Consider the following 15,052-nt stretch of genomic DNA (forward strand, 5'->3'; position numbering starts at 1 on the left):
TAATTCGAATCCGCCATTTGCCACTTGAACACAACCCCCACTGAGCCCGGAAGCGCATCTGGCATCCAACCCCTTTGACCTTATGTGCAGGGCGCAGCCCTATATATCGTGTGCGTGTTTTCCACCCGTGTGTGCATATATACACGCGCTGGTAGGTGTCCAATTCCGGTGGTACAAGCGGCAGCTCAGTCTTGGGCTTTCCAGCGTGAACTTTCATGGCTGCGATCTGGCGATTGCGTAACTTTACGTTCTCCGTCTCGCAGATTACGATAACGGTAAGCGACTCTTGTTGATATTTCCCCAAATAAGTGTCAAATGCGTCCCACAACCGGTGGTACGTTTTCAAAGGTGAGACGTAGTAAAGTTCGTCGTTGCAATCAGCAAACGCCCTTTTACGACTACCGCGAGATGCCCCAGAAGTCTGCTCCCTGCTCCCGGAAGCGTCGTCGTTGTCGTCTTCTGGACTCGAAGTGCGTTTGCCTTCCTCTCCTGCATCGCTCGCGCGGCTTTCGTCACCACTATGCTTGACACCATCATCCTGGCTGGCGAACTTATCCTGTGCATTCTGGACGATCTCACTTTCGCTTGCATTCGTAGCTTCATTTCCCAATGGTGAGCTTCCGGCGTTCTCGGCACTATCGACTTCGCTACTGCTTGAACTAGCCTCGATTTGGAGTTTGCGCAATATGTGCGCTGTCTTCTTGGTGCGAGCCATCGTTGCAGCTGTAACCGTTGCTGTATAATAAAACGAAAATATACACAAACATGGTCAAACATGTGCCAATCATGTTAGTACGTTTCGATACTTCATGATGTCAAGCAGGGGTACTGGCCGTACGCGAATCAGCGGCAGGAGGCAACACTTCAGCAAGAATGCTGAGGGGAACTAAGAGAAAAAGAGAAAAAGAGGGGTCAGAAGCTTTCAAGTGCTGATTCAAAACGCAATGGATACCTTCTTCTGTTCTGCAGTCAGAAGTCTCGGTTGCACGGGCGTATTAGCCCTTAGCGTACCCAGTGAACGCTAGGGTGTCGCTCGGGTGCTACGAAGTCAAAGTAAACGCGTGTCAGCTTGCAACGTTATCTGCATTCCAATGGGTAGTTGCATCACCTGTCACCAAAGGAGTTAGTTCACTCTCATCAGTAGATTTTCCGGCGATTATGTTGAACTGGGACGGGATTTCTAGCCATTCTGTCATAAACTGCTTCTGCAACAGCGTTGTCGGTCCGCTATCGGTACCATCAGCTCGTTGTCGCGTCATTTTCATATCTGAATGCTCTGTTTTGCTGCTCATGAGTCATGAGTGATATGATGCACGTAAATACGCATCTCGTAAAAACTCTGTAAGAACCCAAAAATCACGCCCCCCAAAAATTCTCAAGAGGCTCATCTTTACGCGAACGAATCCTTTTTTTTCTAAAAGAATTTTGTCAGTAATGCTTATAGTGAAACCCCCTATTTTGTGTACCGTTAGCGTCACTTTTCGAGTTGGAAATTGGATCGCAAGCGCTCAAAACGATGGCGGGCTTCGTGGAGATGGCACACCAAGTGGGCGGCCACGCCACGTCCAATACGAGTACGAAGCCGCGCAGCATCTGTGCCGTAATATCCTCACGTCTCGGGCGCTAAAGTGCATTCAAATATTGCAAGGTCTCAAGTCGCACAACGGCCGCATCTTGAAGCCCTTCCAGAGCAAACGGAGAGGGGAGCGCGAGCGCGACTTCTACGAGCGCGTGTTTGTATCGGAGAAGGACTCGCCAGAGTTTGCCGCTCTGAGGCAATTTCTGCCGGGGTATCATGGGACGGTCGTGGTCCCTGAAGCAGAGGGTGGCGACGAGAGCAATGGACTGCACCCTGGACGTACGCAGCAGGCGAAAAGCTTTACTTACTAGTGCCGAGGGTGTGCAGTAATTGGTGCTGCGTTTGCCGTTGCTTTTAGAGTATTTGGCGTTGGAGGACTTGACCTGGGGGCGACAGTGGCCGTGCATCATGGATGTCAAGATGGGCACCCGGTCGTACGAAGAGGACGCGTCGGCCGATAAGATCGCGTACGAGAAGTCCAAGTTCCCGTTGCAGGAGGCGGTTGGCTTCCGCATCCAGGGGATCAAGGTGTTTGACCCGAAGACGGGCGGCTACGTTGAGTTTGACAAGCATTTTGGTCGCGGCATCGCGTCCGTGGACGAGCTCGCGCCAGCCTTCCGAAACTACTTCCCGCAGGGAGACACACCCAGGATCATCAAGTTGTTGGAAGTGGTGCGTTTGCTGCGACGACAGTGTCGGTGGAGATGATATCGCGGTATTGACGCTCTTGTGCTGGTTGGTAATGCACATTCCATTCAGTTTCTGCGGCGTCTGGATAAACTCAGGACGTGGTTCGACGAGCAGCAAGGCACGGAGTTCATCGCCAGCTCCTTCCTGTTCCTGTACGACGGCGAGCCCGGGCCCGACTCGCACGCAGCCGACATCCGGCTCATCGACTTCGCCCACGTCACCACGCCCGCTCCTCCCCAGCGGGACGAGGGGCTTCGGACCGGCATCGCCACTCTCATCCAGTGCTTCCAGACCTTGCTGCGCGAAGCCCAGGCCCAGCACTGAAGATCCGCATGACCTCATGACCAGCCGCACAAATGAGAAGCCTCGAAGGGGTGTAACCTGCAGCAGGGGGTCTAGTTGAAGTCGAAAGTCGTGGAAAAAACCGTTTTCGAGAAAAAAAAAATTATATAGAATTGGTCGGGGCTACTCGAACCTGAGCAGCGTCCATTTCCACTTTGTCAAGATCTCCGGCAGCAGTAGCACTAGCCCCAATTGAGTTGAGCATGCGTCCGCAGAAGCAGAGCAGCCCGAGCCGAGGCGACAACCAGCGCGACTCGAGCGACTACCGGTCGGAGCTCACGCGGCTGCTGCGCGTCTATGAGCCGGGCAACGAGGCGTCGGCCGCGCAGCTTCTGGAGACGTACGCGGGCATGGAGCACGAGCTCGTCGAGTGCTACCGCCACTACTACGCCGGCAAGGGCAGCTTTCGCGTGGCGCTGGACGACAACCAGGAGGCCGGCTCGCCGCGGGTCTCGTCCCCCGGGCCGCTGCACCTGCCCACGTCGGCCATTGGCACGTACCTGCAGGCCAAGCTGCAGTCGCGGCGCGGCGACGCGGCCCGCAACGCCAAGCTGGAGGACGTGCGGGGCCCCACGGCCGCCGTAGCAACAAACAGCCCCAGTAGATGTCGCCCCGCGGCCGTGGCGCCCCGACGGCGGGCCACCAGCTTCACAGCCAGGCTACAACACGAGGCGGGCGAACTCAGCAGCAGCAGCTACGAGGACGACGAGGACGAGGCCGCGCTGCTCGCGCGACGAGCGTCCACGCCGACGGAGTACAGTCGGAGCAGCTCGTAGCTTGTGGATACTGTATCCGTACAGACGTTCGTACGACTATTAGACAAATGTTAGCTTGTGCAATGTGACCTAGAGCTGTACGCTTCAGACGCGCCAACGCTTGCGTCCTCTCGGCCTCCGGGACGTTTGAGCCCCTGCACCGAGAGCGTCCGGGCTTGCACGCCCAAGAGAAGGGGAAGGTAATGCCGCCGACGGGCTTCTGCACCATGAGGACACCAAGATGTCGGTGGTGCCGCTGTACATGTGATCGAACACAGGACAAGAGCACCTACAGCAGGCACACGAACGTGCCGAAACAAGTCATGTGGATAATGCTAGTTGTTGCTCATTGCTTCCTTTAGCTTGGTCAAAACTGGTAGGGAGGAAGACTACGTTCCCAACTCCGACGGCACGAAAACACTTCTCTGCCGCTTCCTCGAGTGCGAGGAGCTCCGATCCATAGGGGGTTGTTTCTATCTCTATTACAGCCTTGCAGCGCAATGCAGTCAGCTTCCAGTCGCTTGCACTCGGTCCGTCACCTTGGTCTCATATCGCGCGACGAGAGGGAAGCAGACCCGTTCAGCGACTGCACTCCGGCATCGCTGGACTTATAACATCTGCATCTGTTGCTGCTGCAGGTTGTGCATCTGGTGCTGCGGGTACCCGTTGGCCGAGTAATACATCATGTTGGGCTGCTGCTGCTGCTGTTGCTGCTGAGGCGCGGACTGGTCACCGGATGCGGGAGCCTGCGCGGACTGCTGAGTGTAGTATCCCCGCGGAGCCTGCTGCTGCTGGCCGTAAGCCGCAGCAGCGGCGGCAGCGGAGTCTGCGGCGCTAAGGTGGTGGTGGTACTGCGTAGACTGCGCCGGGTACGGCAGGTGGTGGTTCGGCTGCTGCTGCGCCTGCTGCTGCTGCTCCTTGTTCACTTCGAAATAGTCAACCCTTCCGTCCGGGTGGTGCTGCGGCAGCTCCGGCTTGGCTGCCCAGTGCTGCGTGTACGGATTCTTCATCTGCTCGGCGGTGCGCGGGGCGTACGCCTGGCGGTCCATGGCGCCGGCCGGCTTGTACATGCTGCCAGACACAGGAGGCAGGGCGTTGCTGTCCACAGGCATGTAGTGTCGCGCGGCGCCGCCGGCCTGCAGACTAATGGGCTCGTACGAGCGCTGGTCGGCGTGGATCTGCAGGTACTGGCTGGCGTTCGGCGCTTCGTAGCCCTTGTAGCGCATCTCCATCTCAACACGCTGCTGCTGCACGTACGCGGCGCGCGAGTCCACTTGGCCGGCGACGTGGGGGTCGCGCAAATCCTTGACACCCATTGCGAACGTCGGCGTCGTGATCTGTCGCATATCCATCATGTGCTGAGGCAGCGAAGCTCCGGGCACTCCGGCCGTGGCGAGCTGGTCCTTGGGGAGCTTGCCCTTGGCGGCGTTGGCGTGGTACGAGCACTTGCCCTTCTTGCGCGCGGGCTTGTTGCAGCCGGCGTGGTCGCAGCGCTTGCCACCGCCGTGCTCAGCGCAGAAGCCTCCGCCGCGGTCGTTCTTGGTGCAGTCCGGGTGCTGGCAGAAGCGGCTGCCACCGTGGCCGGCGCAGAAGCCGCCGCGCTGGGCGCCCTTGTTGCAGCCCTCCTTCTCGCATCGCTGGCCGCCGCCGTGCGCGCGGCAGAAGCCGCCGCCCTGGCTGCTCTTGGTGCAGCCGGGGCTCTGGCAGCGCAGGCCGCCGCCGTGGGCCTTGCACAGGCCGTTTGACTGCGACGCCTTGGTGCAGCCGGGCTGCGTGCAGCGCTTGCCGCCGCCGTGGCGGATGCAGAGGCCCTGGCCCTGGCTGCTGCGCTCGCAGCCGTCGACCATGCAGCGGCGGCCGCCGCCGTGGGCCTTGCACAGGCCCTTGGAGCGCACGCGCTTGGTGCAACCGGGCATGGTACAGAGGCGGTTGGACTTGAGTGACTCGTTGCGCGCCGGCGCGGCGGCGGCCGGGGCGGGCTTGCCGGCCCCTGCAGAGGCGGGGGTCTGGTTCTGGACCTTGGCGACGCTGGTGGGGGACGTGCTGGCGGACGAGGACTCCGTCTTGGCGCGCGTGCTGGACGCTGCGGCGGACTCAGTCTTGGACTGCGAGGGGGCGGCGGAGGCGGCGGGCTTGGACGCGGAACCGGTCATGGCCTGGCCGTACGGCTGGTAGGCGGCCGGGTCGTAGCTGAAGGCCTGCGCGGCGGCCGAGGAGGCCTCGAGCGCGGCGGCGGCGGCGGGATCTTGCGGCTGCATGGCGTTGGCGGAGCTGCTGGACTGGGACGCCGAGGACGCGGACGTGGAGGCCATAAAACTAACTGCCCCGACTCCGGCAGAAAAAATACTTGGGCCCTTGGCGGAGACGGGCACCTGGCGGCGAGAGCGACTGAGTACCAACGGCCTGGTAGGAAACACAATGGTAAGCGCAGGACGACCACTCACTCTCGGGCGGGCCCCCTTTGGCCCCCCCCCCCTCGGGTTCTTGCACAGAGCGGGAAAGAAGGGGCAGCCGCGGGGCTAGGGGAGCAGCTGCAACCGGAATTTGAATGCGTCCGGTTGTGAGTGCCCCACTCAAAAAAGTCTCCGCCTGTTCCGGTCGGAGAAGGGCGCTCACGACGGGACGGAGCCGGTTGCCCGTTCTCTTGAGCCACGTGTCAACTGATATGGCGGTTAGCGCCGAAAGGAGGGGGCTCCCCACCGAGCGATCAAGACCCCCAGCGCTGGTGTCGCCTCTGCTGAAGCCACTGCTGGAGCGAGCCAAAGTTAGCTGGCTAAATGCAGACAGCGCGAGAAATCAACCGGGCTCCCATCTGGGGCGCCGGCCATCCAATCGGCGGCGCGCGACGCGGTAGCAAAGGTACAACGCTGGCAGACCGATCCCCTCGCGTGTCCCAAGCCCATCCCCCTTGAAAGCCCAGTTTCTGGGCGGATGCATGACGAGAGAGCAGGCGCGTGATGAACCAATGCGCGGGCTCCGAGAGCCCGCGAAGCCCGCCCATTGGCCGGATTCAAACGCGGGGTTCAGGGCGATTTAACGGCGACGCTGTATGTGCGCGTCGGCTCGCTCCGCGAGAACAGCAGCGGGCTCCTGCACGATGTGCGCCGCCTGCCGTCCTGCACCCGCGTTTGGACGCACCGCTGCCTCCGCTATTGAAGCAGCGCGCTAGCAAGCGTGATCGTGGTGATTGCAGTTCGGGGGCCGCACCGCTGGGTCCTGTAGTAGAGGCTCTACGGCCCGGCCAGCGTTTTCGGTGCCTGTTAGGCCCTTTTCGCCTGCGAAAACCACATTCGTCAATGCTGCTGTCTGCAGCCGTGATGCCTGCTGTCTGCAGTGCAGTGCGGCGCAGCGCAGCGCAGAGGGGGGCTGGCTGCCGCTGCGGCGACATTGCTGTCCCCAGCTCGCGGCTTTTTTCGTCGAGCGCTGTGGCCATTTCAAACGCGCAGCGCGGCGAGCGTGGCGGGGCCGGCCTTGCACTTCAGGATTGCAAGCGCGCCGCCGCTCACGAAGAGAAGAGCCAGCGGTCAAGGCAATGGCCGTACGAAACCGCGCGGCCGGCGGATTAACCGTGCACGGGCCAGGCCCGCATTTCATTAGTGCGGCGCGGCCGCATGGCCGATTTCGGTCGCCGACTCCTGCCGGGTGCTGCCCGTGAGCTTCGCGCCATGCGGGCATTGCGCTACAAGTGCTTCTGTAGCTGCGGCCGGCGCCCGTTGTCGGCTCCGAGTCATCATCGCGCTGTGAGTGCGGCAACAACTGCACAGCCCAGCCCGCGGCGAGCAGCTCCTCCGCGATGAGGTGACTGCGCCCCGGCTCTTCGCGTATCGCAGAGCGCCTGCCTCTGGCAGACACACCTGGTTTCCTGGACCTGCTCGTCGATGACCCGCTCGGCCACGACGCTGTGGTGGGTGAAGGCGGCGCCAGCTCGTAGGATCGGGGCCGGGATCCGCCGGTCCGTATTGCGGGGAGGACGCAGAGAGCGCGGCAGGCCCTGGTTAGCAATCCCCGCCGTCGGCAGGGCTTGGTGGCGGCGGCCATCATCGTGTGCCAATTGCCTCCTCTTGAAGCAACCCAAGCAGCCTTAGTTGCTTGGGCGGCGGTCTCCGCTGTCGTTATCGCGATCTTGGTGACGAGCTCCGGAATGCAAAGAAGGGCTGGCGCCGCAGCATGGCCAGCATGGCGGACCTTTCCGTACTGTAGATGGCGGCGGCGTCCGCCTCGTGCACGCGCTCGTCAATGCTGGTGGACACCTTTGCTTGAGGTCCGCATTCGTTCGCGCGTGTGCGTGCGGCACCGCCGCGCAGGCCTCCATCTCCGTGGCCGCGCTCTTGTTCTGGAGCTCTGCGGAGGCTCGCCGCTCGGCTCGTGCACGGTGCACGGGGCTTTGGGCGGGCAGGCCCCCGCCGCGAATTCCCTTTTCTGCCGGGCGGCCATTTGGATGGTCGCGCGCACATGGGGACCCGGAGAATTGCCCCGGCCGCCTTATGTCGCCCTGCCGTGGCGTGGCGCCCCTGAGCGTTGCTGCTCATTTCGATACGTGCCTGGTGGCACCGCCACGGCCGCCAAACAGTGTTGGGCTAACACAAACACCAGCGCTTCGGACTCTTCGACCTGCTCTGCGATCCACAGACAGCGATCTTGCTCCAAGTTGAAGCTTGTTGACCCAGGCATCAGCACTGCTGATGATTCAGCAGGCTGCTGACGGCACTTGGGTGTGACTGGTGAATCGCATTTATCCGCGCCCAGCTTGTATCGCAACACCCTCGCACTTTGTTTGTGTGAACATGTACATGGTATCGATGTAGCATTTTTCATCTTTGCCGGGCCTGTGTTGCGGCGCAGGTGACGGGTGTACTTTGACGGAGGCTTTATCCAGGGAGGTGACAGTGGGAGGCCGCGCGCTGCCGCGAGAGATTAGCACCAGCAGCACAAATGTGAAGACAGAGGTGACGGCGCCGTCCAGGACTCCTCGAGCCTCTGTGGCCTCATCTGCGCACCGGAATCAAAGCCCCCGTGTTATCTTGTCCTCCTGGCAGCGCCGACTTCATGGCACGCAAGGTCCGCCTTTTCCGGTGATCGGCCAGCGACGCCAACAGCCCCGGTGTGTTCTGCACGTTGCAGCATACCTGTACGACCGAACTACATGGAAGTTTGTACCATGTGCAAGTACATGTGTGTGCCAACCTGCAACTAGAACTTGAAGCACTTGCTGCTCGCAACGCGAGTAGATATGCACACGACTCGAGTGGTCTTTACGCTACAACAGCATTGTGGAAACCGCGCAGATCAGCGTTCTATTGTTTGTTGCACGCCAGTGATGGCCAAAACTGTATTGCAGGTATTGGCATTTTGCAATACCAGTAGAAATACTTTATTGCAAGCGCTCTGGGGTATTGCAATACGTATTGCAGCGGCGCCGGATATTGCAGTACATATTTTCAAGCGATTCCGGGATCCCTTTTCAAGGTGATATCCAAAGGTCCCGCTGATTTACGCATCGAGCGCTTTTGGCGCGAACTGGGAGGCGTGTGGTCACCCTCCAAATTTGGGCGCGAACTCGTTAGCCGACATGGTATCCCAGGCGATGAAGGGGGGCAACGGCAGCAGCGACGCTAGTGTTGAGGGGTAGTATTGCAATAGTATTGCAAACAAACCAGGTATTGCAGTACTTACTGCAGGACCGGAGAGTAGTTGCAATAGATATTGCGTGCTTTTTACTTTTTTACAATGCCCAGCAATGTATTTTTGGCCATCACTGATGCACGCACGAGACGAGTGAACTCGAACATGGGTGTTGAGCCCGAAAGAGCGCTGCTAGCTCACATCAAGGGAGATTGCTCCGTGGACGCAATTACATATACGGGTATTGTTTTAAATGCAGGATATGTTCGGCTGTAGACATTGTCTGGCTGTTGTTGAACACGTGAGTCGGATTGCAGTTGCTGTTCACTTGAGACTCTTCTACATGCAGGCCTCTCGGCATGGAAAGCCGTGGGCTGCTTTGCATCGTAGCCCCGGTCGGGTGTTGTAGTTGAAGCGAAGGTGTAAGCTACACGTAGACCACAGTTATTCATGTACACGTAGCATGCGGACCCGCTAAATTGAAAATACCGAATCTTTGCCATCCTTTCTTGTTCCATCCAAACTGCGGTTCAGGATCAGTTTGAGTATCACATGTTCACTACCGCGAAGTTTCACTCAGACAGTCAGACCGACAGTTCTATTTGAGCTGCTTCGCTGCACTTCATCGCAGTTTAGCCTGCTGCCACAATTGTGCATCCACTGCAGGGATGGACGCCCCGTGCTATCCAGTCCTCCTGCTTGTGCCGACTCCGCGCGGAGGTACTGCACGCAACCTTTGGAAGCTGTGCCCGCAGTACTTGCTACATTTCATGTGGACGCGATCAAAGCACGCATAAGGTATCAGCTTCAGTTGGCAACTCAAGTAGAGTGAAATGAAAAAAAATAACATTAAAAAGTGTAGTGGGCATACTTCTGCGACGAGTATAATTGCAGAGTGCGCGGCAGTCTTACACCTTCAGCATACAATGCCAAGTGCAAGATCTACATGACACGTACCCGCTCGACCGTGAGGGCTACATCAACATTATCGACGTGTCTACATGTCGAAGGTGTAAGGCTGGTGTACTCCGTACACCACTCGTTCATTTTGACATATTAGCCTTACATGCGTTGCAGACAGCAGCATACCGCTACCCCGCTGAAAGATTGGGACTGCTGCATCAAAACACGCAACAGCACAACACAACCTTGGCTTCAAGTTCAACTCCGAAGTCCGAATGACTACACGTCCCGCCTCACACCGCTGCGACATCGCACGACTAGTACAATAACCGCGGCTTACGGCAAGACGCAATTGCCGCCAAGCCTCCCGCCACACAAACGAGGCCTCCACCATGCTCCTAACTTCTGCTTCTCCTGCTCGCCCCGACGACGTCTCCTTCTCCACGATGGATCTCCTCTTCAACTACGCGCCTACGCCGAGGGTCCCTCCCATGCTGACGGTCGCTGCCAGGAGCTGCACCATGGCTGTCATTGCGCAAGTGTTTCGCCCTGGGTCATGAATGGCGTCATCTTTGACTTACAAATTGGAAGTTACAACCGACCCTCCCCCCCCCACACACACTTCTCATCCACCTTGACGGCAAGTCCATTTTTTGCTGGCGCCGACGCAACGCCGTCGTTGTATACTCCTGTGTGGTGGCACTTGTTCCATTGTGACGAGAGGCTATTTAACGTCGGATACGAGGACGATTTGAAGGGGTCATCGAGAAGCATCATCAAGAAGTGGGCGTGTTGTGGTGATTGTGGTGCAAGTATTTGAAGTGCAACCGACGGTTGCGTAACATGGATTGCCAGTATGCAGAGCAATCATGATTCAATTGCATTGCTGAATTGACTGTGCTGGGCGTCAAAGTTGCCGCGGGAGCTTTGGATCGCAGCGTCCAAGATGCGATCATCGTCGACCGCCTGCTGCTTGAGCAGGCTGATGAACTCGAGGGTAGTCATCGCCATCTGGGCCTTGGTGGGGGCTCAGAATCTGAACCAGATCCGCGGTGAACTGGAAGACCCAAGTCTCCAATCACCGCGGGTTGGAGCATCAACCCCTCGACCCCGGGAGGATACCCGTTGAGTTTGTAGGGAAGCCCAACTGCGCGCCTCGGTAATGGCATCGGCGAGAACGTAGTCGCGGATGCCATCTTGGTGAAGCACCAAACCATCAGCAGCGAGAGCACCGAGGGAACTGCCAATGCGTTGAGCCGTCGCAAACGCTCGCAGAGCCTTCAAAAGAACCTTTATCGTGTATGTTTCAGCACCAATATGACATCCAATTTCTTTTGCATGATAGCTCATGCTCAAGTGACCCTCTTTTGATCCAAAACAGAACTTGCACATTTCTCAACTGCATGACTTCGAGAAATATACCACCATTGGGTGATGTTGACGTGACGTCGAGACATCGTGCATCCACACCGACCTGAGCCCAGTATTTATCTTGTATCCAAGGAGCTGGTGTTTGCAATACGACCAATGTCTGGACAGTCTCGCCACTTAACCCTTGGTCGATTGGTCAACTGTGCCGAGCTAGATATGTTGCCATCCTCAGGATGACCATAAACTTACTAGACGAAAGCGATGTGCCAGTAGATCCATAACAATCCAGCTTCAAAACGAACAGCTTCGAGCCGCGAGCTACCAAGTCGATTCTGCTGAACCAGATTAAAGGAAAAACTCCTTGCGCGATACCTGATCCGAGGTCTTCGCAGCTGTCTCGACCTCTGCGCAGTGCTCATCGCTGCTTATCGTTGCTCCAAAACTGTTGATGTGCAGCTGCACATCTGCCACGACTCGCTCGTCCTTAAAACTTCGCCGAACAACTGCCGCAGTCGTCTTCGTTCCTGTCGTGTTCCAGTGGTCCCAGCACTTGCCCTCCTTCCTCGCTAACTTGCTGCAACCCATGAGCTCGCAGCGAATCTTGCCGCCGTGCACAGCACACAACCCCCCACCTCGGTCGTGCTTATAGCAGTTCGGGTGCCGGCAAGTCCGCACACCGCCGTGGCTGGCACAGAGCCCTCCGCGCTGGGCGCCCTTGGTGCAGCCTTGTTGCGAGCAGGACTGACCGCCGCCGTGAGCGCGGCAGAGGCCTCCGCCCTGGCTGCTCCTAGGGCAGCCTGGACGCTGGCAACGCGGACCACCTCCGTGCGCTTTACAGAGCCCGTTGGTCTGCGACGCCTTCGTGCAGCCAGACCGCGAGCAGCGCTTGCCCCCGCCATGACGGATGCAGAGTCCTCGAGATTGGCTGGAGCGGCTGCAGCCCTCCACCTCGCACCGACGGCCGCCGCCGTGAGCCTTGCAGAGTCCTCTCGAGCGAATGGCCTTCGTGCAGCCGGAGAAAGTGCACACTCGACGGGGTTTGGCCTCAGCGTTCGCAGCCAAGTCGTTGACCGGCGCTGCAAGCCTCTCCATGATGTCTTGGAAACAAATGTGAACGTTTCCCGAAACATTACGTTGACGATACAGAAATATAACGAAAACGATACTGAGAGGTTATCTCCCTAGGGTTAGGTGTAGCTGTACTCGAATGCACTATAGAATGGGGACGGCGTCCCTCCCTGCAGACAGCTCTTCGGTGATAGCAAAAAGTAGTCCATACGGTATCGTAAATTGTGTTTGGGGTGCCATGGAGCCACCAGGGTTGCAAGTTGAGCTCGAAGAGGACGGTAACGCAACGCTAGATCGCTGTTGAGGCAAGACCTGCCGACACGACCTGCGCATACGCGCCTAAGGAAGCTGTTTCTAATTTTCTAGAGCCTGCACTGTCGTATAATTTTAAATTCTCAAGGCAGGATAAAAAATCAACAAAAGCAACGACATACCGAGCACATTACGGCGCTACCGCAAATCGTTCTCTGCCCTCAGTATGCACTCAAAGCTAAGACCCACGCTACCCGAGGATCTGGATCCCGAATGGCTGAACTAGCTGGAGCAACAGAGTCACAGATTAGAAGGTTGGGGGCGCTGGAATGCTGGTGCTGTCGAGGGATATTACCTGGCGGCTTTGCCTCGGAACGCCATGCGCTCCCTCGCTGGGGTTCCCTCGGACCGCCGCTCATTCGTTTTAGATCGAGCTGCTCTTACACCTCCTGATAGTCTGCAACGCGAAGTGTTTCCATTTAACTACATGACAACATAGGTAAAACAGTCAACACCGCACATATCAACTGGAGGATTTTTGGAATTGCAACTGTATCTCTGGATAGTCGTCCTACAAGATGCTGTGCTGCTGTGTGAAGTGCATCCATCCCATAAGCTGTGGGCAAATCCTCCGTTTAACACGAACGCGAGCAATCCACCTGTGCTGTCGAAGCACACCGTACACAGAGCAAGCTTACACTCAATGCGCTGAGCGACAGTCTCAATGGCAATTCCTTGTTCACATTTAAAACCAATTTCAAAACCAGTTAGTAGTTCAATCCATGCTCAGCCCCCTCCCCCTTGTTGTACGGACAGATTTGACTGCCGCTCTTTAGCACTGGCGCTGGCCCTGCTGCTCTGTTTCACCGCGCCGCCCTTCAGGCCATCACCCCCTCCAGCGTCGGCGCGGTCGTCGTCGGCGCGCTAGTCGTAGCAGCGCTGGCCCTTGCTGCTCTGCTCCGCCGCGCCACCCTTCAGGCCATCACTCCCTCGGCGCCGGCGCGGTCGACGTCCGTGTGGTACTCCGCCCAGTGCGCTGGTGCCGCTGCGTTCTGTCAAATGGATTTTGTTTAAATGTGTGTTGTGCAAATGTTTTTTTGTGTGTTTTGAGTACGTGGATATGTGCTGTTATCCGGAAGTCCAAACTTCAGATAGTTGACATATCAGAGTGACGGGCGAGGGACGGGGTGGGGACGAGGTGGGGACCGCGTCACCCTAAAACATCCGATAATTTAATTTATTAGCTCAGAGCCATTACTTTTTTGCAGCCCCTAAGGCTGAAACTCGCGCCAAAGCGAGGTATCACAATTTTTCTATCAATGCGGCTACCAGACCCTCCTAAGATGCCGCGCATCCCCAACACAAAAGATCTACCGGTGTCCACGAAGCTGGAGATCGTGCTTTTTCTCTCGGGCATGGCCACCTGTCACGGGGGCTATCTCTGAGGTTGCACCACCATTCGGTCGCCTTCGCAACACCGTGTACAATCTGTGAAGTGGCCGCGCCACTATTGTTGTGCAGCGGCCCAAGCAACCGTGGCCGGCTCCGGGCCTTCACTGATGGGGCCATCAAGACCAAGATTGAATCAGTCCCGGTGGAGAGTCAGACTACACTGCGTGGTCTCGCATATTATGCGGACCCAGTTCTTTCGACGCTTGCACGAGCGCGGAGTGGTCAGGTGAGTCACTGTCGTGCCAAAGCTGCTACTCACTCGTGAGCACATGGCGCAGCGCCGCCAGTTCGCGTTGTTTTTTTGTGACGAAGCTTCATCGTAAGAGTTTCGACTGCAACTTTATCTGTTATACGTAATTGACACAGTGTCTGGCGTTATGTAACGTAATGTTTGGTATTTAGTTTAGCGCGGATACCAATTCGATGGCATGCATGATGTGGTGGATGTTGACGAAAAATGGTTCTACGTGTACCGGAACCGCAACACCTACTACCTTACCAGAGACAAGTTTGCGCCGCGCCGTCACCAAGATCAAACCTGTAACGGGGTTACACGCACCAGTGGCTACAAATCACTTGTGAATTTAACAGATAGGCCATCTGTTAAATGTTTTGGATACTTTCTCACATTGGTGTAAGACACACCAATGGATACATTGAAGTGGGCCACCACAATGAGTGGTCCACACCTACCCAAAGATCATATTGGTAGAAAGCAGCATCTTTCTACCAATCAGAGACATGCATATTAGCGGGGCTCTGACAGCCAGCCGCTGTCAACCCCTTTCATAGATGATAAACAGTTTTAGCAGATTTAGGAGGAAGATCAGTTTACAAACAATATAGTTCTCATTTTACCTAATCTAAGTCACTTGGAGTCTTTCTTTGATTTATATTATAGTTGTGGACTCAAGTATAGTTAATTCAAATTTTTAATAAACTCCTACGCTTCCTCATACACGTTGCGCAACGTGTAAGCTAAAGTAGTGAGTCAAATTAGACCCACTACACCTGGTAG

At 57.2% G+C, this 15,052-nt stretch overlaps 4 protein-coding genes across 4 annotated transcripts; 2 read left to right on the top strand and 2 right to left on the bottom strand.

Annotated features, from left to right (window-relative positions):
- Nucleotides 1-1,516: 1,516 nt before the first annotated feature.
- Nucleotides 1,517-2,593, top strand: IUM83_01436 (putative inositol polyphosphate multikinase; the record flags this gene model as incomplete). The annotated part of the gene is made up of 4 exons (XM_067925291.1): nt 1,517-1,574; nt 1,649-1,858; nt 1,938-2,251; nt 2,339-2,593. The coding sequence occupies 4 exons, from the start codon at nt 1,517-1,519 to the stop codon at nt 2,591-2,593; spliced, it is 837 nt and encodes a 278-aa protein (XP_067797404.1).
- Nucleotides 2,594-2,814: 221 nt separating this feature from the next.
- On the top strand, nt 2,815-3,387 carry IUM83_01437 (uncharacterized protein; the record flags this gene model as incomplete). The annotated part of the gene is made up of 1 exon (XM_067925292.1): nt 2,815-3,387. One exon carries the CDS (start codon nt 2,815-2,817, stop codon nt 3,385-3,387), a length of 573 nt encoding a protein of 190 aa, XP_067797405.1.
- A 587-nt stretch (nt 3,388-3,974) lies between these two features.
- On the bottom strand, nt 3,975-5,678 carry IUM83_01438 (WRKY transcription factor 19; the record flags this gene model as incomplete). The annotated part of the gene is made up of 1 exon (XM_067925293.1): nt 3,975-5,678. The coding sequence occupies one exon, from the start codon at nt 5,676-5,678 to the stop codon at nt 3,975-3,977; it is 1,704 nt and encodes a 567-aa protein (XP_067797559.1).
- Nucleotides 5,679-11,607: 5,929 nt separating this feature from the next.
- IUM83_01439 (WRKY transcription factor 19) lies at nt 11,608-12,354 on the bottom strand (the record flags this gene model as incomplete). Its single annotated transcript, XM_067925294.1, has 1 exon — nt 11,608-12,354. One exon carries the CDS (start codon nt 12,352-12,354, stop codon nt 11,608-11,610), a length of 747 nt encoding a protein of 248 aa, XP_067797560.1.
- Between the last annotated feature and the right edge of the window lie 2,698 nt (nt 12,355-15,052).

The sequence above is a fragment of the Phytophthora cinnamomi genome (assembly GCF_018691715.1).
Source record: "Phytophthora cinnamomi strain GKB4 chromosome Unknown Contig14, whole genome shotgun sequence".
NCBI classification, from domain to species: Eukaryota; Oomycota; class Peronosporomycetes; order Peronosporales; family Peronosporaceae; genus Phytophthora; species Phytophthora cinnamomi.